Source organism: Juglans microcarpa x Juglans regia, chromosome 1D (genome assembly GCF_004785595.1).
Source record: "Juglans microcarpa x Juglans regia isolate MS1-56 chromosome 1D, Jm3101_v1.0, whole genome shotgun sequence".
Taxonomy (NCBI): Eukaryota; Viridiplantae; Streptophyta; class Magnoliopsida; order Fagales; family Juglandaceae; genus Juglans; species Juglans microcarpa x Juglans regia.
Genome location: NC_054594.1, coordinates 18,196,650 through 18,220,037, shown reverse-complemented (window position 1 = coordinate 18,220,037; position 23,388 = coordinate 18,196,650). Strand labels below are relative to the sequence as shown.

General features: G+C 36.6%; 1 protein-coding gene across 1 annotated transcript in view; it reads right to left on the bottom strand.

The window, feature by feature from the left end:
* LOC121238071 overlaps positions 1-23,388 on the bottom strand; it is an 85,768-nt gene that overhangs the window by 4,811 nt on the left and 57,569 nt on the right. Inside the window, 27 exon segments of the mRNA XM_041134932.1 lie at positions 1,441-1,662; positions 2,245-2,371; positions 2,475-2,617; positions 2,709-2,886; positions 3,202-3,741; positions 3,849-4,033; positions 4,114-4,269; positions 5,222-5,308; positions 5,445-5,898; positions 9,995-10,071; positions 10,190-10,947; positions 10,950-11,012; positions 11,072-11,287; positions 11,290-11,557; positions 11,674-11,804; positions 12,198-12,252; positions 13,837-14,043; positions 14,144-14,413; positions 14,492-14,672; positions 14,774-14,937; positions 15,126-15,284; positions 15,475-15,793; positions 15,898-16,605; positions 16,798-16,882; positions 17,064-17,359; positions 20,831-20,934; positions 22,180-22,398. Of these exon segments, the coding sequence (XP_040990866.1) occupies positions 1,441-1,662; positions 2,245-2,371; positions 2,475-2,617; positions 2,709-2,886; positions 3,202-3,741; positions 3,849-4,033; positions 4,114-4,269; positions 5,222-5,308; positions 5,445-5,898; positions 9,995-10,071; positions 10,190-10,947; positions 10,950-11,012; positions 11,072-11,287; positions 11,290-11,557; positions 11,674-11,804; positions 12,198-12,252; positions 13,837-14,043; positions 14,144-14,413; positions 14,492-14,672; positions 14,774-14,937; positions 15,126-15,284; positions 15,475-15,793; positions 15,898-16,605; positions 16,798-16,882; positions 17,064-17,359; positions 20,831-20,934; positions 22,180-22,398 (6,372 nt within the window).

Here is a 23,388-nt window from a genome sequence, read left to right as displayed (position 1 = left end):
TATCTTTTAAACCCTGCTCACAAGACTAATAGGTCGACAGTCTTTTAGCTCTGAAGCCCTAGGTTTCTTGGGGATAGACACATCACTAATTCTTGTAACTTGATGATATGGTAGAGAAAAAAATGGATTCATAATAATGGGTTTCTTAGTTTTTTTATTATTGATTTTGGCATTATGTCGTATAAAATGATTATAAAGCATTTTAAATATCTTTAAAACATTTTAAACATATTCAAAGCATTTCAAAATATAAAATATTTTAAACAATTATATATATTATTTTTAGCTAAATATCTTAAACTATCCGTCTGCAACTAGTTTAAGTAGTTTTTAAGACATGGTCAAGGACGTGGTCCAAGAAGAACAAGCGTAATTAGGGTAACTTGACTTTAGACTTTAGTTAGCATCCAATATGCTTACTTGAAATTCGTTAATAAACTAAAGGATGTACTCACTTTTGAAATTTTCTTCTCTTTCCAACCAAGCCATGCAAACAAATATAAAATTTTTAATTGGTGCACAACATCCTTTTTTCTCATATGACACTACACCAATTTTTGTCTTAGGTGACATTATGTAACAAATGCCTTGTACAAATTGCAAGCACCTAGACAGCCAATAAGTGCATGACCTAGCTTTGGAATGCCTTCTTGGTTTTTAAGAACCATGGTGCATGGTAGAGATTCAACAACTTTGACAATAAGAAAGAATGACAATGGAATACCCTGGATTGAGTGTATGAAGGAGGTGAATGGGATCCCAGATTTCTTGAGAGGTAGTTTTTGCAGTTTATCATAATTCTGAAGGGCTCTAACTGTAGCATTGAATAGTCATTTTGGAGTATAAGCCCACATGTGGCTTGGGCTTCTCCTTCTAACTTGATATTAGAGGGCAACCAGAACTGTGGGACTTGAGCCATGCCACCTACAATGAAATTGCTTGACAAGCATGGCAATGATTTAAGGGTGGGGATTGGAAGTTTTGTTCAAGAGAAAGACTCACAAATTTATATTAAAAAGCAAGTATCCAAGACTGAAGGAATGGGCAAATTAGATTGGATATAGACTTCTCTTAGTCATGTGCTATAAGCACCTTGAGCAGTCCACTTGGAATTCTCCCACATCTTATTAGTAATGTATGCTGACGACAGAAGGAAATGGGCAAAGCAGAATGCATACAGCTAACTCTTATTAGTATGGAGCAGGATATAAAAAAATTATAGAAATCTCCTATGCATGTACATATTTGGTCGTTTTCGTTTCCAAAGAAAATTATAAACATGGAAGATCACCTAAAAGCTGCTCCAAAATTAACCAGCACATTTATATTTGCACTCCACAAATAGTTCTTAAGTCCATGCTATAGATTGTATAAATTCAAAATGGCCAACTACAGCAACTATGAGAAGATGAATAATAAATATGAGAATATCTAGCAAACCTGTCTCTGCCGGCTTTGAATGAACTTCTTATCCATTGATAAGGCAGCCACACCTTTACTCATATGTCCAAGTGCACTACTTGCATTGCCTAATATGTCGACACCAGAGAGCAGTTGGAGAGGTTGGCTTAAAAGATCCTTGCGAATGTTTGAAATAGCAATACTAATCATGGAACTCTGCCTCATGCACAAGTTCTCACGGATCCTATGATTTATTCTGACCTGATAAACAAATATGAAAAAAAGAACTTCTATTCAGATTTTCCATGATAAAAGAAAAAATATGATACCCCAAATTATGTATAAATTACAAGAATCATCTAGCATTATTTCCACTTTTCAAAAAGATATATTTCTAGGAAAACTCCATAAAATCATGGCACTGAGAGCCTGATGTTTAGACAATTGAGCTTTATATCACATATACTATAGAAAATGTTAAAAAAACGCTTTATGAATATGATTTTGAGACTGTAATCATAGGCTTGGTGAACAAGCATACTAGAAGTAGTTTACATGCAGTGTTATAAGTCCATTATCCGATTCTACCACAGATAACACACTCTTACAAGCATATTGAACTAATCCAACGGGATGGGGAATTACAATTATTTTCTCAAAACATAATTTGGACCAACTGAATTCATAGTTTTCATGTTAAATCATGAGACTTTCTCCATGAGCCTCTTGTTTCTAACTATCATTAAGGGTGGTTTGTTCAATCCAGCCTGAAATTTTAAAGGTCAATTATCTAAGAAAATGTCTCATAATGAGGATCATGTGGAGAAGGATCACAACACATACTGGCATATTCTCAGTGTTCCCCAAGGCAGTCATTAAGGATGACCAAAATCCTAGTACACCTGTTGGCCGTTGACTTGGTGACATTGCCATTGATACTTTGAATCTTACTTCCGAGATGTCAAGGGCTCTGAAATTTCAAAGACAATATATAACTGGAACAACTTCAAGAAACCAGAATGCAGACATTAACCAAAATTTCAATTACAAGGTGAAGAAAGTTCCATGCATACTTGATCTCAATAATGCAGTCGACTGAAACCGCAGTTGTTTGAGTGTCATATAATCTCTTGAGGTTCACATGCTGGATCATTTCATGAAGGCGCCAAATGATGGGTTCATGAATGTTTATTAGAAAAGCAGAATTTGCAGGTCCCTGTTTAGAAGCAATCAAGATATATTTAATTAGTGGATAAAGGAAACAAAGTATCATATTTCTGAAAGACATTTAAATGATAGATGCTCACAATGACACCAATATATGGATAGACATAGAGATCTAGTGATCCATTGGATTGCATTGTCAAAGAAAATTTGAATATATAATCATTCTCCTCCCCAACTCTCTGTGGCCTGAAGAGAACTGGCATTGGAGTTAATGGCAACTGGTTATCCACTTGTATTCCTCGCATTCTTAGTTTGAACCTGTAAAACAAAGCAATATGTAAGTTAGTTCAACAATTGCAGACAAATCGATAACCAGAAAAAAAAAAGAGCAAACCTGAGTAACCTAACATGCCTAATCAAGTGACCATTCACAGGTAGCGAATAATTGGTCAGCTTAGGGACAAATTGTATTTTAAAATTCTAAAATCATGAAGCAAGTGTGCTCCGAAGGCAAAGTTGTTTTGTTAAGTTGAATTGAAAGGTATGTTCTGTCATGATGAAATCTGTAGGTACCCTAAACTCCAAGATGTTCTACTATCCAAGATGAAGTACTTAATTGAAAGCAAATCTTACCTACTGATTCCAGAGCCCAAGCCCGTAGAATATGCAAAAAGAAGATTCTGCACTGATAGGTATAATATTTCCTCAGGTGTATGGTCAATAATCGATATTCCAAGCTCAGCCAGCTCAACAGTAACATGAAATTCACAATCTGAGATGGATGCTGATTGCTGCTGTTGAAAGTCATTTGCAGAAAGCTGTGATGAAGGTGATGAATACCTTCTACTCAATGTTCCTGTAGGTTCATTTTCTGGCATCCAATCACTGATCTTAACAACATTCTTTTTCTCCTCTTTTACAATAGTAACACGTAGAGCTTTTGTAGGTCCACCTTCCACATGAATTGGTCGGTGATCCAAAGCCTCATCAATATCATACTTCTCTGATTTCAATGGATCATTCCCATCTGCCACTAGTTCCAACAAACGTCTTCTACCAAGATCTTCCCACAGAAATGAAGCAGCTGAATTAGGGAGAAGAAACTGCCATGAATCACTGGTACCATCCACTTGCCGAAAGCGAATGGGCAAAAACATCGAGCGATTTTCAATCCTGTTTATGGGAAGTTGATTATACTATTGATGCAGGAACAAAAAATAACTTGCATAAGAAGGCAAAGAAAAGATAAAGAAGGTTTTCTGAAAGAAAACAAAAATAACCTGTAAGGACTTGATAATGAATTTGGGCGGAAAATAACTTCATAGCGGGAGTTCTTTCCTCCACTTCTTACTGCTACCCTTAATTGAATCTTTTCATTTCCAATAACCTTTTTCAAACAAATGCGCATCGCACCTTCGGTACAAACACTAAATGGTGTACTCCAGTGGTATGCATCAAGGCGCAACTGAAATAAAAAAGAAACTCCACCATGAGTCACAGAATATGTCTATGGAATTCTGGCATAGATGTTTGTATTACACAGACCTTTAACAGTTCAACTTTGGCAGAAGACTGCCATCCAAAGGGTTTTGGAGGATCAGCGGGATGAATCCATGCCTCTGAATGAGAATCACACTGCTGCAGGCAGAGACTCTGACCAACCCTATTAATAAACAAAGTGTGTGGCTGAAACTGAACAACCTGAACAACAATCAGTAACCATTTGTTAATTACTCATGAGACATAAAGAAAATCAAAATTATCATATCTTCGTTACGGTTTATTTTTAAATACCATGTCCGGCGAATAAAATCCAATATACAACAGACCCTTGCATGCAAACTTTCTGTTGTTAACTCTTATGATGCATCTCAGGCTTAAGCATTTTGGTATTCAAGGTGTTGGCTATTCACCATAACTTCTTATAACCGTAATGACAAATTCTTTTCAATTGATAAAGATCTAGAGCTCTGTTTTTGGCATGTGTAAATATCAATAACTTTATCCTTTAGTTAATTATATTTTTGGTGAAAGAAAATAATTTATTTTACTGTTAAAATCTCTAAGATAATATTTGATAATTTTAAAAAATAGATAGGGTAACTGAAGTAGATTCCTAAAAACATTAAAAAGCAGGCAGTAGAGGGCGGATCAATATTATAATATATGCACCTTATACAGTACAGCATGATTGCTAAAAATTATACTCGTTCCATCCCACAAATGATGTTGTGTTTCCTTGCTCTTTTAGGTTATCCCATATCCAGCTCTGTTAATAAGCAATCTCCCTTTCAAATATGATCTAAAGAATCTTAGATGGGAGTTTCCAGAAATGAAGACATTTATTGATTAAATTTCCCATATTTACCTTATATTGAATCCACCTATAATCAAATTTGAATTCACCTCATTTCATATTTGAACCTCCTTTCTTTTTTCCCCCTATCAGTAAATAAAGACTTTATTGATGAGGTATAGGCATAGCACAAGTACATGGGACAGAGACAAAATCTAAGGAATTTTAGGAAGAGCATTTGCCTCATTAAGCATAATCTTTTATCTATTGTTGATGGAACAAGTAACACGAAAGCCAGTGTTAGATCTACCTACTACCATGAAGCACATAAATTAATTGAAGATAATTAGGTTCAACCTTTGTTCTGTCTGAAGTCAGATTCAGTAAAGCTGAAAGCTTGTAGTACGATCCATCTGAATTGTATGCCTTGACGTCAATCCGCTCCTGGAGAAAAGTTTCAAAGGGAAACACATATAATGAAAACTTCTCACATGCACACGCACACGCACACAAAAGGCTAAAACAGTTCTATTTGAGTCCATAATAATCTGGTGAATACTTGATCATGAATCTAAGTCACCTTGTTTTCGAGCTCATGAAAAGAAATCCCAGGACTGAAAATTTCAGAATTGCGGATAGCAACAGCAACGCCCACCCGTGAGGACAGATGTGCATCTTTGTTAGATGTAAATGATATAACACCGCTTCTGCCAGCATAATCTTGTGGAGAAAGCATGCTAGGAACTGGAGTAGTATCCTCAATTATTTCAAGTACTTGGATATTTTTTCTTGGGCCAGAATGTCTCCTATCCATTGAGTTTGAAGGATGTTTCAAGGCTAACTTTGCGGACTTAACTGCTCTTGAAAGAATCATTGTATCCACATCTGCTTTGTCCAAAGGTTCAACTTCAACCAATCGATATGCTAAAGGCAGAGACGAATCATTAATAACCCAATAGGGAATAAAAAACCTAATGGTTTTGGGAGCTGCAATTGTTCCTCCTAAGTCACGTTCGATGGTCACACGCAATCTCCTGCATATATGATAATTAAGGAAAACCACTGGTACAATGAGCATAATTATTATTCATTTCAAATATTCACAACAAATTAGTAAATATTTACTCATGGCTATGCAGAGGACTAGTATACGTTTTATTAAGTAAATATTTACTCATGGCTATGCAGAGGACTAGTATACGTTTTATTCTTCATTTCATAAAGCCACAAATTACAATAACTAGACAAGGCTACAAAATTTCACAAAATACATATCATATTTTTTGATGGCCAGACTGTCCAATGTCACAAAACACATAACATACACGAAATGTAAAATACACAGCTGCTCAGGTATATGAAGACTCAATTTATTCAGAATGAATATTGTAGGATGGCATCAAAATGGTTACCTCCAAAAATGTCCTCGCGTTGCATCATGTAATTTTGGATGCCATCAACGATAAGCATCAATATAAATGCTTAAATACCAGGCATTGGAGCTGTAGTCTTTATTAGAGCACATAAATAGAGTACTAGTTGTTTATATATACGATTCCTTATCTATGCTCAATCATAGAGGAATTTATTTCTTCCTTTTTTTTCTTCTTTTAGTGTGTGTGTGTGTGTGAGAGAGAGAGAGAGAGAGAGAGAGAGAGAGAGAGAGAGAGTGGGGGAATACACCCATAGAATGCACTGGGAACGGCTTTGAGAAGTGATGTTAAACCTATCTCAACATCACTTAAAATAGAACGATGTTTATTCAAAGAAGAGGTTGACACAACAGAAAAAGAAAATCAGGCGATGGTACAATTAGGGGTGAAAGAAAACCGGTCCGGGCAGGAAAACCGGACCACCCCGATAAAACTAGTGGTCTGTTACGGGCTATTTTGTGACAGCAAATCAGGTGCCAGCATAATGGAGTGTGCCACTTTATCAAAGGAGATATGTTGGAGATAGAAGTCAAAGGCTCTTTGGTTAAGAGAAGATGATAGGTGCATAAATGTTTTCTATTGGAGATTTTGATTTTTTTTTTTTTGATTTTTTTGATTTTTTATAAGTAATTGGAGAAACAATTATATTGAGATGCTCTTGGTTGATGGCTAGGTCTCTACTGATCAAGAAAAGATTAGGAGTCATATGCACAATTCTATGATGACCTATTCTTTAAATAATTTGTGTGGAGGCCTAAGCTTGATGGCCTAGTTTTTTTATTCGATTGGAGAGGAGGCCTCTTGGCTTGAGAGGCCTTTTGAGGAAAAGGAGGTTCTTAAAGTAGTGAAAGCTTTGAATGGTGAAAAGCCGTTTGGCAGGAAGGGTTTCTCTATAGTTTTCTTCCATGTTTGTTGGGATGTGATCAAAGAAGATATTATGTGAGTGTTCTACGATTGACATGTAAAGGGTTTGAAAAAGGTCTCAATGCCACTTTCATTGTTGTCGTATTGAAGAAACCAGGGGCTGTGGATGTTAAAGACTTTAGGCCTATTAGCTTAGTGAGCAGGATTTATGGGATTTACGGGATCCTCTCTAAAATTCTTGTTAATAGGTTGTATATGGATATATAAAAGATCATCTCAAAGCCGAAGAATGCCTTTGTCAAAGATGGACAAATACCAGACTCTTCTTATTGTTAACAATATTCAGATAGTAGGCTAGATTCGGAGAGCCCGGGTGCTCTCCAAAGTAGACATTAAGAAGGCCTATGATCATCTCAATCGGGAATTCCTTCTATACTGAGAATTTTGGTTTTAGGGAAGAAGGGAGATTTTGGATTGAAGATTGTACACTTTTCTTTTTTGGTGAATGAAACTTCTTCCAGTTTCTTCAGTAGCTGTCCTCGCTTGCGACAAGGAGATCCTTTCTCCTTTACTTGTTGTCATTATCATGGAGATACTCAGAAAATGATATTTGCTTCTGAAAATGGAGAAGTGGCTTTGGTGCTGTCAAAATGAAAAGAGGCCTTGTGGAGAAATGTCATAGATTCTAAATATGGATGCATGTGGGTAGGAAGGTGTTCTAGGGATTATGGATATAGGTCTCTCAAGGAAGCTTTCCTGAACGTGCATTGTGTTGCTCGTGCTAAGTACGCTTATGTGGCGGACCATTTGAAGATATCTAGTGACGTCTCTAGTTATCTAATCTGTAGTATTCCATCAGGTTGAGAAGAGGAGGGCAAGATAAGCTTCTTTGGGCCCCTTCAAATAGAGGGCTTCTCAATGTTTGCTCTTTCTATAATGTACTAATTTCAAATGATAATAACCCCTTTCTTTGGAAGGGTATTTGGCAGATGAAGGTCCGTTCGAGAGCTGGCTTTTGATTGGACAGCCTCTCTAAGAAAGATTATCACAACGGATTATCTAAGGAAAAGAAACATTGTCATGATTGAGTAGTGTTGTATGTGTACCAGGAGTGAAGAGTCTGTTGATCATGTTTTTACTCCATTGTGAGACTGCTAGAGTTGTGGGGTGACTTTAAAATATCTTTTTTTATTTTAATTCCAGAACACAAGACATGATCAATTTATATTTTATATTTATAATATTTTATATATAATTTCTAATTTATCAGATCATGAAGGTCCGTCCTTTCCAGTAGTATCGCTGCTGTTTTTTTTGCCGCTTTTGTTGTTGCTGGAACTATGTGGTATGTTTACTTTACCTATAAATATCAAAAAATAGAAAAGTAATTGACTAAATTTATCGAACGAACTTCTCATTGATGTATTGTTTCATCGAGATTGAATACAAATCACGATGTCATTTTCTTGTTCCGGAATGGGTTTCTTCAATTTTGTTAGGTTTATGTTCTACTCCAAAGTCAAGTAAAGATCGGCCCTTCAGTTGGGTGGGTTTGACTTAGGTAAAACCTAGAAGAATAATGGAATTTTGTGGTGCTTGGAGAGGGTTAAGTGGAGTTAACTGCAACAGTGTAGGAGACAGTCCCAACTTGCCTTGTATGGTGTATTTGAGGAGAGATAAATGATAGAAATTTTTAGAATCATGAACAGACATTATACACTTTAATGGGCTTAACTATCATGATTTTCTTGTCATTTTCTTCTTCCAGACGGGTATTTTTCTTGTATATATCCCACGTACCTGGCCTACACCTTTTTTTATAACTAGAAGATATTTTATTAGTACTGAAATAGGCATTGCCCAAGTACACAAAGCCTGGCTTACACCTTTTGTGTCCTTTAATGAAATTTACCACATATAAAAAAAAGAATTACGCTAATATCAGCAAAACATTGGGAGGTGAACCTCTTTACCTCTTTTTATGATCATTTATATGCTTATAGATTAAAACAAGTCGGAGATGACAAGATGCACTGGAATTTATCCATGAAAGGGATGTATGAGGTAAGTCTTTCTATGATGAATTACTCCCCATGACAACATTGCCTTTCCATGGAAGTCCATTTGGAGGAGCAAGTATACCTTGAGAGCAGCTTTCTTTGTTTGGACGGCTGCAATTGGGAAGATCCTTACTTTAGACAACTTGAGAAGAGATACATTATGGTGATTAAGTGGTGCTGTATAAGTAAGAGTAGCTAGCATGCTACAGCAAGCTGTTTTCAGTTTATATGGACTTAGTTGGGTGATGCCTTGTTGGGTGATGCCTTGTTAGGTGATAGAGCTGTTAGCCTACGAGAAGGGATGGGTTGGGTGCCATCATAGTGAGACCTTGGGAAAATCAGCCTGATTTGTTTGATGTGGTGCATACGAAACGTAAGAAATGAGTGAAGCTTTGAAGACAAAGCAAGGACCATCCAGGAACTCAAGACTTTCTTTCTAATGCACTGTACCCTTGAATCTCAGCCACTCTATGTCTTTCTAGTCTATGGTTCTGGAATTTTACAGCTCTTATCTCCTGACTAGAAGCTTTTGATGTATACCCTGGTGTAATTCCTTTTTCTTTTTATGGTCTATCACTTATCTCAATTATAGGAAGAAAAGAATTTGATTTAGTACTTGGAAGGAATTTGACACTACATATATGCAACATACTTTTGTGGAGAGAATATTCAGCAAAATTTCCTAGCTCCAGAACTGTCCAATTAAGAAACTTGAGATCCAGAATGCATGTTATATACCAAAAAATAAAAAAAGATCCTTTGGAATCCCAAACCTTTTACTTTGCTGGTGAACCATCCAGAAAGATGAGACATGGTCAAAGGAATAAAGATCCAGAACAAGAATAGGGTCCTGCATAAGAAAAAATAAATAAACATACAAGGGAATAATGCTTGCATAACATAAATACTCCACATATACTCTTTATGTAGAACAAACAGGAATGAGCATATTCAGACTATGTTATTACCTTCTCCAGTACCCAACCTCCCTGAACAAACAATGTAAGGTAAATAGGTTTCCGGATATCTGCTGAATATATGTGAACACTTCTCCGTGAAGAGATTATACCATGCTGGCGCTCTATACAACTCCCTTCTTTTGCTTTTTCCCAGATTGTGAACTCAGCTGGACAAGGAAGTCGATTTTCCAACTTCAGAGGGGAGTTAACAGATATTCTCCAATCATAAACAGGTGCATTTAGTTCAGTATGAAGAACAGAAGCATCTACGCCTATGCTAAGCCAGCATTGCCTACTTCCAGTGCTAGAACAATGCAAAATTATATCCTTCTTCTCAAGCTCATTCAACTTGAATGTATAATTGGACATTTTAGATTCCTGCTTTTGTCTGAGTGAACCTTGGTCCATGAAGGGAAGTTCAACAGCATAACCCCATGAGTATGGGGACTCTGGATGATCCACACAAGGACGTACTTGTAAACACTGGTCAGAATCCTTGGATCTACTTCTCCAAGGTAGAACACTAGAAGCACCAGGACTTATGGTAGCAAAGTCACTCTTCATGCTATTAATGTCTTGCTCAGGAGATTTTTTTCTTGAACGAATCCATCGCCTTCGACGCACAACATCAACAGCTGACTTGGTGCATGACTTTGAAGATGTTGGTGGCCATTTCAAACTGTTGAAGTCAGTACCATATGCCCAGCCATCGTTGTCAACAAATTGACATTTATCAATATTCCAAGTTGACGTCCATTGCCATCCAGGGGAAGGGGAGGTTCATAGAATTCCTTCAAAATAAATTAAGAAGAATGTGAATATACGCATTGTACTAATAGTTCAAGAATAAGAGTAAACAAATGATATTAATGCCACACTCTTTGAGAAAACTCACCTTTGATGAATATGAGTAGTACCGGTTGCTCCAACGCCCTGGGTCATCACTTCGAAAGCCATGCCACTTGTTACCCCAACCAGAAATTGGCTGATAACGTTGATTTTCAAAAATCTCTTCCACCACGATGTTACGACTGCTTGTTTGTGATGAGGGACATATGCAAATATCCAATTTAATATCAGTGTCATTTACAACTGTTGCAAGACCCTGAAAATCACATGCTTCTTGCCATTTTTCATTACAACTTCCACAGCAATAAAATCATTCTGTAATAATTTGGGGACCACTGACATTGGAAGCAATGATCGAACACTCTCCCATACACCCTCTGGACTGAGTCCAATCCAAAATCCAATGTCTCTATCTGTAACTTTCTCATTTTCGGCATCTCTTTTTAAGTTTGCAATATTCTTCCTCTCAAAATAAGTAGTAGATACAAAAAGACAACTGTGGTCATGTGTGTTTTCAGCATTATCATGCTGAACCAGAAAAAAGCAAACAACAAAGCGTTAAATTATAATATTCCATAAACATCAAAACTAAGCATGTTTAACTGCATTAAACAGGAATTCATAAAGTGAAACAAATAGCTCACCCTTCTCTTTAGAGGATATGATATGATATTCTGAACATTATAGGGTTGATTTGACATCCTCGCTGAAGCTACCTTCTTCAACATATTTGCACCATGTCCAACAGAAAATGAAAGTGATCCAATGACTTCACCTGTACCATTCAAAAACCCTTTTAATTATATGTGAAATACATATTACTGCAGAGAAAAATCCCACCACTACTTGAAAAGCAATCCACTGGCACTTAATAAAGCATTATGCATTTCAGCATGGACACTAGATAACTATTGCTCCATTTTGAAGGTGCCACATCACCCATTCAAAACTCAAACTAAATGAAAAAAAAAAAGAGACAATATGTGAAACCCAAGTCTGGGCAAAATATTTCATTGACAGCACAGTCAGATTTAAATTAAGTGGAGCATGCTGATCCAGCTCGAGTGCAGAAATCAACAATACATTCAAAAATTGAATCTCTTGATGTCCTTGCAACTTTCTTTGAAAGCAAGTCTAATCTGGAGGTTGACGATCCAATAACACCTACCTTTTCCAGCTTTTGCCGCAAGGTTTGTCACCTCCACTTCCAACTTAGCTGGGGCCTGCATAAATAAATGTATTTCATTTATAAAGTAATAAGGCATAGCCCAATTTCACTGGGAGTATACAAGAGAGAACACCTAATTAAAAGTTAGAAGCTAGAAAAGGAGGAGATGTAAATATTGGGATCACACAATAAACTACGACAACAACATTAATTTACAACGATAAAGATATACTTCAAAAATGTCAAATTACATGCTAAATTTAAATAACAATAAAATCATTATGTTCAAGAAAGTAAAAACACCATCTGTTGACAAGAAAATAATCACATGGTCAAAGAATCACTAGCTTGTGAGAAATTTAATATGGCACATTTCCAAATAAATATCATTGAGAGAGAGAGAGCTCGTCTCATCATGTTATAACTTACAAAAAATACAATGATACAAATATACATTTCAGGCAAGCAGTTCTTAGCATACACAATATGAGAGATAACGATGCAATAAGAACTGAAAGAGAGCAAAGAGACCATTAACCAATGGAATAGTCAATCCAAAGTGCTCCCATCATTGTGGCTTATCGATTTAATTGTTATAGATTAGCAAATCTTTTGACAGCATGCTCAAATGTCCATATATCTTTGCAGAAAAATATTGGCATGAGACATATCCGTAAATGAAAAACGGTGCATCTCCACAGGGGTCTATAATTCTTTCTTGCCTGACTACCAACAGTTGAAGAATCCTCTTGTCACATGCCTCAGACAGGACGAATTTCTTCATCAACCCACTATTTTGAAGTAAGAAAAAGTTTCACATTCGCTTAATGATATGAGTAAATTTTGACAATATCAAACTGTCCTATGCGAACAAGAGAACACCCATTATAATTAAGCTAAACTACATGTTAGGAGGAGGTTTCTGAAAGGCAAAGGTTTATATACTATGATACTAAGATGAAGATGCCTCAATTCACAACCAATCGAAGCGAAAAAAAAGAAAGATGTTTAAATATTTTACATAAAACAGGCCAAAATAGACAACAAAAGAGAAGCCTTGGCTAAACTAATCTCTATTATGGTAGATATTAGGACAGACAATACTGATAGGGGAGTAACAAGCACAAACGAGAGCTTAATTTTCCACAAGTTTTTAGAACTTGCATGCTATAGTTTTTGTGATAATACCTCTCATTAACTGTCTAAATTGATGGTCCATTGATTGAATAAGTTATTTTGTTCTTTAAGAAATAGAAGCAAAAGAAAATAAGAAAGCAACATTGAAGGTATTTCATATGATACCTTCTGAGAATTTTTTTGTTTCTTCTTTTTTTAATATTTTTATGGCGAGGAATCCTGGAAACCATGCAAACGCAACATATCTTTAAGCCGGTTAAACCCCCGAGCCGTGTAACACGTCCCCATCACACGGCTCAGGTAAATCATTGGCTTTTCAGCAATGGGATGTGGCCCCTAGAAATGCTTTACACCCTAGGATTCGAAACATAGACATGGAGGGAACATACCACCAAGACCAAGACCCTTACCACTTGAGCCAACCCCTAGGCATTTGCCTTCTAAGAAAATTCAAATAATAAAGAAATAAGAATAGCAAAAATGAAGCTATCCCACACGATACCTTCCGAGGAACTTCAAATATGAAAAGTTCATTCCACTTAGCGGTGCCTGAATCGAGGTTATTGGCTTTTGAAACAAGAGGCTTGACACATTTTGTCCTCGCACTCTGAGGAAAAAGCTTTTGTTGATCTGCTGCCTGGCTATCAATGACAATGCGCAAGGCACAGAAAAAGTTATGGCTATTGCCATCATCAATGATCGGTATTCCCTGGAAAAAAGCATAAATATTATTTTTCTTTCCAAGTAGAAGAGAAGATAATAAATGAAGATTTGGACGGTGTTTTATAAACAAGAGCCACATTTACAACCTTAGCTTCAAGAATCTGTATAGCTACATAGTAACGTGCTTCCCTCGGTTCATCTGCAACATTTAATCTGTCTGAAAACCTTGGAGGTGGGATCCAAACAGAAGTGCAGCCACCATGATGTAGCTGGTCGATGGAATTTGCATTTTGCTCAACTTTTTTCAGATAGATATCAAACCCAAGTTTGTTTTCTATAACCACAGTCTGAAAGTCATCTTCATCTAATGCAGAAAAAGTTGGATCCTCTCCATGCCTACGATGATGACCAGCTTCCTGCAAAGATAGTCAGCTAGTAAAGCATCAAAAGAATCTTCTTAATAGGAAAAAAAAAAATGAACTCAAGATCAAAACCTCATTTAGCTTGGCAGCTTTCTGCTCAAGTTCTAACTGCCTTCTCCATGAAAGAATGCTCCCAACAAAAGTCTCGAGATTTGCAGCACTGACATTTACATTCAGGATATTAGTAGCAGCTACACGTACTCTTTTCCCAAGTCTTGATGGTTGGTGTGCATTGGTATCATAAGTTTCAAACCTAAAAGGGTAAAGAAATATAACACCAATTACGGACAGAGATTTATATTTCTCAAAAGGAAAAGAAGAAACACATTATGGATTGAGAAAACTGAATCTTACTTGAAGATTCCATCAAATGGCTCAATAAGGGGCTCCCAAGCTTCTAATTGTGTGTTGAAGGAAGATGCAGCAATAGAGGAAATGAGTACTGCATTCATTGCCTCCAGTTGACCATGTGTTGCAAGCTTGATATTGGTTATCGTTGTGTCAAATAGCGGAGTCATCTGAAAGGGTCCAAATCCAATCACAATGACAATATCAATTAGAAGAAAGCAAACTATTACATTGTTGTATCAAATAGTGGTGCCATCTGAAACGCTTCAGTTTCTATCCCAAAAATAGTATCAGCTAGAAGAAAGGGAACTATCTTAACATCAGATCCTAGGTATTCAAGTTTCATGAAAAAACAGACCATTCCGCATAAGCTGTCAAGAACCGTCAAAGAGAAGCATCTTAGCTTCATTTCGGCAGTTATGTTTTCCCGAGCCTTTGGTTTCATGGAATCACCAATAGTATATGCTAATCGACTTGTTGGTTTTTTCAGATCAGAACGAGCAAGAAATGTGCATGCCTACAAAAAAAATATAGGGAGCTATGAATGAGAAAAAGAATAAGGAAGACAACACCATCAGGTAGGAAGGATATTGGAAAAGGAAAACCTGGACATACACAAAAGAAATGTTTAGATGAAGAGATCAGATAGGAAAGCCAAATATTTAAAAGACGATCAAAGTACTAGCCCAGTGAACATTCATTTTAACCTGGTTTTCAACTTTCCAAATGCTCCAGCACTGAGATGCTTTTGAACTTGAAGATCTTGAAATGGGAACCTCAAGTATATTAGCTTGGTTAACAAGATCCATTCTTGGGCAGCAGAATGAATCCAAGGGAGGTGCTTCCTCTGTTCTTGAGACTACACATCCTAGAGAAGCATAACCAGGAGGAGCAATTGGATACCAGAAGAAAACTTCGTCAATGCCCTTTCCTGTGATACGGGCTACTCTAGTAAACTGCACAGGCTTTGCAGAAATCTCAGGATTATTGGCCTTGAATATTATTCCCAAAGCAGGTGGTTCTAAGCTGACAAGAAACAAAAGTAACTAGATATGTTAGTAAATAACAACTCATGAAGAGATTAACAAAAATATAGGTTAAGAAAAAATTGCAAGATAAAAAGGTCTAACCCTTCAGTTATGCAATCACCCAGTATAGCATAACCCGGACGTGCAATAGGTCGCCATATTGAGACTGGTTGCCGGAGGTCACTACCCTTGTCCCACCAGATTCGCTCAAAATTAGGGGTTGACACATAACAATTAGTAGCTTTTGAAATTGATCTAACAACATCCCATCCAGATGAATTTGCACTCTGGTTATTTGTTTGTTGACTTCCACAGTCATGACTGTCCCTCGAATCATAGCCAGATTCTTTCGAGGCAGAATGTTGCCAATATGAGTTCCAGAGAAGAAGATGATTCAGGTCAAAACTTTTATCTTTGGTAGGGCATTGCGCTGAAGAATGGGCTAAAAACGATCCAACAACATTGTCTAGGCGCCAGATGCTAAATCCATTTGCCAAACTAGAATTTGAATGCACACTGAGTATGCATTCTGAAAATGCTGTTGATGTAACAAGGTCAGAGCGAATGCAATAAACAATGTGACTTGGCGGAGGTTGGTTTCCTACTTGTGCGACACACCCCAATGCTGTATATCCAGGCGGTGCAATAGGCATCCAAATAGAACAATCACTATTAAGATCAGAATGGCGTTCATGTCTTTCAAATCCTTGAATACCAGAGAAGGAACCAATGAGATTGAAACCAATGGGCTTCCTCACACGCCCATATGTATTACTCACTGCCATTACAGCCTGTGAAGGAGGAGTTGGCCTGAAAACACATGTTGAACTTTAACAAATCAGAACACCTAAAACATAAAAAAGAAGCAAGCAAAAACTGCACCATAATTGGCAACATTGTATATTACATTTGTTATCTCACTTCGATGTGAAATCTTAATATTAATAAACAAGAAAAAACAATTGCGAGGGTTTAATAAAAATCAATTTAATCTAGTTCAACCTTGAAGTCACACAATCTCCCACTATGACATAGTTTGATGGAGCTCGAGGCCTCCAAAAGGTAAGGTTGTAAAGGGACCCATTTACTGCAAAAAATACTCCCACAGGTAAGTAAGAAAAATACCAGAAACTCAATCAAGACATAGAACCAGTTCATGAAGTACATGGCAAACTATACAGAGGTATGGTCATTGGTGTCTAATGAGAATGCATGTTATCATTGATAAAAAAAAAAATCAATGTTAATATAGCTAATATGAGAGAGACCTTTTGGGGCAACCCATAAACGGTCAAAGTTGGTACAGGGAGCAAGGGCTATTGCATTTCCAAATTGCAATGCTGCTGCTGCCTGGTTTTGCAGATTAAGAATGACAGAAATGGCACTAAGTGAAAGATGGATACATATATCAGTTGATATCAGAGACAGATTTGTTTTGTCCTTTACAGAGGTATATCCTCCTGATATATCCACAGGATCAAGAATGATAAGACCAGAACCAGCCTCAACAGTGAGATCTTTCACCAAGGCTCGAATCCAGGTATCGTTTTCCTTAGATGCATACCTGAAGAAATAAAAAATTAAATCTTTTATAAGCATTTAATCTGTGTTATATAAACAAATACACAAAATTGAGATGGAGATATTGTTGCTAAAAAAAAATGCTAAAACAGAATTGAAATTCATCTATTAAGGCTGAGAGAAACATACAAGTTTCAAGGGTACAAAGGACAAAGGAAGAAGAAGAAAACGGACACACATAACAAGCAACAAGTACTTCTCATATAAGTATTCTTTCCACACTCTTCATATCCCAAAAAAAGTTTCTCATAGGGAAAGCCCAAGTGGGATTGTGATACCACATTCTGATAAGTGATAAAGGTAGGTGGTGTATGGAAGGCCAAGCGACATGACCTATACTCCAAAATGACTAGTCAATGATACAATTGGAGCCCTATTGGAATATTATAAAGAGCAAGAACTTCTCCTTCCCGAACAAGGTAGGATCCCATACACCACCTATCCTTATCACTTAAATGAGGTATCACAGGGATTGAGATGAGTAACTTGACAGAGTAAAAAGAATACATGTGAGTTTCTTAGCCACAAATGTGGATGAAAAGATAGTAACAAAAACTGCAGCAGAAAAAAAAAAAAAAAAAAAAAAAAAAAAAGAAACTTACTTAGAATTGAAAAGTGCAAAACGAAAGCCATAATATGTGAAATTGACAGAAGGCAACAAGATACATTCTTCCTACAATTTAAAGTTTCACTTTGGAAAATTGTGTCGGACTACTAAGGAATGTGGTGGAAACTGTTTTGTTAAATATAATTTCAGTTGTTATGAGATTTAACAGCAGGATTCCTTTATAAAACTCCTCGATCTTCAGCATAAACGTCCTTTTTTTTTTATAAGAGGTAAATTTTATTGATACAAATGAAATAGGCATAGCCTATGTACACATGAGGTATACAAAAGAACACCTAAATACATTCTAGAATTGCTAAATTAAAGATAAGAAGTCATGAACATTGTTTCCATTAAGCACAATGGCTGAAAACAAGAGCAATAACGTGCGTACAAAAAAATTCTGAAGCATCGTCATTGTGCACTCCATATCGTCAAATCGTCAAAGCACTGCACATTCCTTTTCGACCAAGTACACCACATAATGCACAAAGGAATCATCTTCCATACTGCCGCCACCTGGGGACAGCCTTGAATTTCCTTCCAACAAGCAAGTAAATCAACCACCCTCAATGTCATTACCCAAGCGACATCAACTCTTCTAAAGATCTCATTCCACAACACTCTTGTCACCTCACAAGCCCTTTTATGCAAATAATCATATTCAACTCAAATAATCATATTCACTCTCTCTCAATAGCCCCTTCAGTCAGTCTACTGCACAGCCAAACCATCTAAGGCAGTTTTCCATCATGGTTTTCTCCACCCCAACTTTCAATTCAAAATAGCTTATTTAAAAATTAAGAAAGAAACAAAAATTCCATATATAGATAGAATGCTTAACAAAATTAGATTGAAACCATCTAATGCTATAATTATACATAATTGTTATATATTGTAAATGGAAAGCTGGGAAAAAGAAGGTCCATTTGCAGTATGGTTTACAAGAAGATATGTGCTCCCAAGTGGTATTTACCTTTGACATCTAAAGATGGGATACTTGTTACTTATTCAATTTCTGTAGAATAATTCTTGCTTGTTATTTAAAAAAGAAAACCTTGCTTGTTATTTGTAAATTTACATTTCTAGGGCTGTGCATCCGGATGTGGATCTGGGTATCTGGCTATACCCGGATCCACATCCGGGTCTATAATGCGGGTGAGGTGAGGGTTAGTCTGGTTATAATATGGGTGGGTACCTGGCTTTACCTAGTTATAAAAATATGGGTGGTTGTAATCGGATTTATCAAAAAACTGCTTTTAAAAAATTAGAGATAAAAGTGATCGTCAATGCCCACCGGAAGAGAGGAAAAAGTGAACAGCAACGATATGTACAAATCTTCAGACACCATGTATGCTATGAACTGAAAGATAAAGCCCCAGTTTTCTGTTTGGCAGACAATCAAAAACAAAAAATAATTGTTGGATCCTAAATCCTTGGCTAAACAAACCAATTGTGCCAGGCTCAGTTCAGTCAAGGTTTTTGCTTTCTTTATCAGGTCCCAAACAATTAAGAATCTAAAGAATAAAAAAATTCAGTTTCTTGTCCTTTCTAACATTTCCTAGGCAAACAAACAGAGGACAAGCAGAGAAATAAACAACGGCTTAGCTCCTAAATTTAAAGCTTTAGCAAAAAGATTCAATGGAATTGAAAACGTATTTGGTTTTTGAAAGCATAAAATGATTCAAGGAATGTGTTTTTTTCTTCAAATACAAAAGGCCTACCAGTAGAATGAAGGATCAAGATCATGAATTGAAAATGCGGAAAGGGATGTGGGAAGGACATTGTAGCTAGCTTTCTCTCCCCTAGGCTTTATTTTTTACTTCCCCATCTGGAAGAATCTCGCTCTCTAGTTTCTCTCTCTTGTTCTGGAAGATCAAAATGTTCGTAAGTAAGATTTTTTTAAAAAAGTTTAACCCAGTTACGAGTAACCACATTATAAAACCATACCCACATCCGGGTAGATGCGGGTATGAAATCTTAATACCCGCCCGGATGACCCCGGTTTTCCGGGTTCCGGACAGGACCCAAAAAAAGGGGTCCGGATCAACTATACATTTCCTAGAGTACTAGTGATACCCCATACTGACTGATGAGTGTAGATGGCATATGAAATCCCACTTTGCTTGGAAGGGAAAACTTCTTGCTCTTTATAATGATTCTAATAGGGCTCCGATTGTATCATTGACTAGTTCTTTTGGAGTGTAGGCCCAGATATGGCTCAAGCCTTCCCTATTGGGCGTTACAATCTTGCTCATTCCATGATATCTCACATAAAATAATCAATACTCCAAATAAAAGTTTACACATTTTAGCATGATTCTGCAGACTTGAATATTAAATTCAACATCCATGTTCATATATCAATTATACATGTAAATCAGGATGTTGATGTACTCCTTTCTATTGACATTCAAAACTTGGAGAATACCATCTAAGCTGACCGGAATTACTAATACAGCCTTAATGAAAGTTACTTCTCTTTTCTCAAACTGGAAACTAAAACCAAAACCGCTTCTTGGGGACATAAGTTGAAAATTGTTCCTATTCTCTTAATTGGTCTGTGCACGTTTATTTGCATATGTTCTGTAAGTGTGGGCATGGTTTTTTTTGTGGGGGAGGGTGGGGGGGCCATTTGTGGAGAGATGAAGAATAATTAGTGGTCTAAAATTTGTAGTGATATTTTAAGAAATGGGGTAGAAAAGTGAAAGCATATAAATTGCATCTGCAAAAGAGGATCAGGAACATATGTTAAAACTCCTTCAAAGATATTTTTACCCATGTGCACTATGGACAAGCACCATAACAAAATACAAATATTGCAAAAGGAAAATACGATGCTCTTACATGAAACTCAAATCCAATTTTGCACGGAGAAGTTTTTCACCATAGGAAGAGTCATCCAGAGAAGATTTTGTACCATCATAGAAGGTGAGCTCAGGAGAAACAACCTAAACATAGTATTAAGCAATTCAAACAAGGAAACATGTCTGAATTCATTAGAAAAAGCAGCTAGAAGTGAGAAATGTTCAAAATCAAACTATCAGTTTGAACTCATTTTTATTATCAAGCAAAAGCAAATCAAAATATTGCCCTGCATGAAATCTAGTAATGACAGCTTCCTCCCAAAATGACTAAACTTCTCTAAAGTCACCAGCAAAGTGAAAGGTGGGAGCCAAAATCAGAGATATGGACTTTGTTATGTAATGCAATTATATTAGGACTATGGAAGCATTGTGTACAGTATCAGTAGCTCAACCCTAAGAGCCATATCAGCAGTTCTTTTCATAATAACAACTGGACTGAATGCAGAAAGCTCATACATATAGCCATCCATCCAGGTCAAAGATGGCAGGGGTGTGATTTTAATGACTTGTAGAAGGAAAGGTTTTTACGATTTTTTTTTTTCTTTTCTGTAATTAACTAAACAATCTGTCAGAAGCTTGCTAATAAACCACTGTCTTTCAATTGGCCAAGTGCAAGAGAAGGTTACAACATCACAATGCATCTCTAGGGGCACAAAAGTGTTAAAAGCTATTGGTTTGACAAATCATCATTAACTTCTTTATTCTCACAATTATTGGCCCAATGGCCTATTCCATTGTCAAGAGCAGTGCTTTCAATATTGGCCGAGGAAGTTAGGAACTATGCATGGTGAAAAAGGTAACAGGACAAATAATAATGTTCCAGTTGAAAAAGCCACAGCTTTATATATTAATGGCAAATGAATCCACCCATTTTTTTTTATATAAACTAGTTCTTTTTTTTTTTTTTCAAATGGCTGCAAGAACTCAGCAAGGAGCAAGATAGCTAATTAAGTTAAACATTACTGAAAAAATTAAGGCTTTAGATGGAAGGGCAAGAGGCACCTTGGTGAACAAGATTATGATGAACATCACAAATCAAAGACAAAAAAATTCAAAACAGGACTGCAGTTCAAGGCTTAACACAAAGTTTTCAGAACTTTGCAAGGGGAGTGTTGCCTAATAATTTTAAGAAAAGATTTAAAGTCCAAAGTTTAATGGATAAAATGAGCAAGCAAATAATACTAATAGTCGACATACAGTAACCAGATATAGACAGCAGCGATTGAAGATCATAATATCAAAAGGGCAAGAGTTCAAAGTAAAACAGAGAGAAAACAGGTTGAAAGAAAATATATTCGTACAACATATCTAGAAATGAAGATCAGTCACCTGGGTTTCAAATGTGAAACTCTGGATCCCATTTGTATTATTTTGAGAATACGAAGAGATATTTGTGGTGTCTGAAAATTCATGCATGTAGTGCACACTCTTTTTGTCATCAACGGATGAGGATATGTCCAGAAATGTAACTTCAACGCCATCCTCTAATGAGACTGAGTAGCTGCTATCGTTACACAAGTACGCATACTTCCTCAAAAGAGAACCATTCTGATGGATAATGAACACAAAATCAATCTAAATGTGGAGTATTGAGCTGATCTAAGCAAAAGACTATAAACAACAACCCTTCCAAATCTTCAAACCAGCCAGTCTAATACGATTATAGTGCCCCTTCAACAAAACTGAACTCGTACGCATTGATTGCCAATATACTAATAATGCCAATACTGCCAATATATACAAACACGCAAAATGAAAAGACAATCATAAACAGTCAGGGGACTCTTCAGATTTTATATTTTACACATTGTAGACAAGTGTCCGGAATTCAGTTCATTTAACTTGATTTCGAATGATTTGGCATTATCATTCAATTCCATTCAAATCTACAATGTTGACACGCAAACAAAGCTGACATCCATATTTACAAATGGAACTTTTTTGTTCATTTTTCCATGCCCAGTTTATGTTGATGTTTATTAGCTCCCAATTTACATTTCCTTTTTTATTTCTCACTCTACTCTTCTCGAGTAATATTTTTGGAGATGGAGACAAAGGACCTTGCAGTTGAGGGAGGGCAACAGGTGTACACAGTTCATCCACTAGATTGCTAATTCACATTGGCAGAGCAATTCCAGACTACTTGAGCATGAATGGCATAATTCTTGTCAATCACCAAGACATCAGGCAATTGCATAGTATAATTTGTATAGAGTTTGTACACAGAGCTATTCAGTTGGAGACCTAAGTTGGATAGCCTGACTTTCAAAATATTGGGAGTGGAGGAAGAAAGCAGTTGGAAAGGACCTGTGAGGAAAGTGAAGTGTGAAGTTTGCGAGGTGGTTAGAGAAATGAATGGAGACAAAGCCCCAGGACCAAGTGGCTAAGCCATGGCTTTTCTCCAAACTTGTTGGGAAGTGGTGAAAGAAGACCTAATAAAGGTCTTTCACAATTTTCATGCTGGGGGCGTATTTTGAAAGTCTTGATGCAAACATTCATAGCCCAATCCTGTAGAAGACAAGAGCCATTGACATCAAA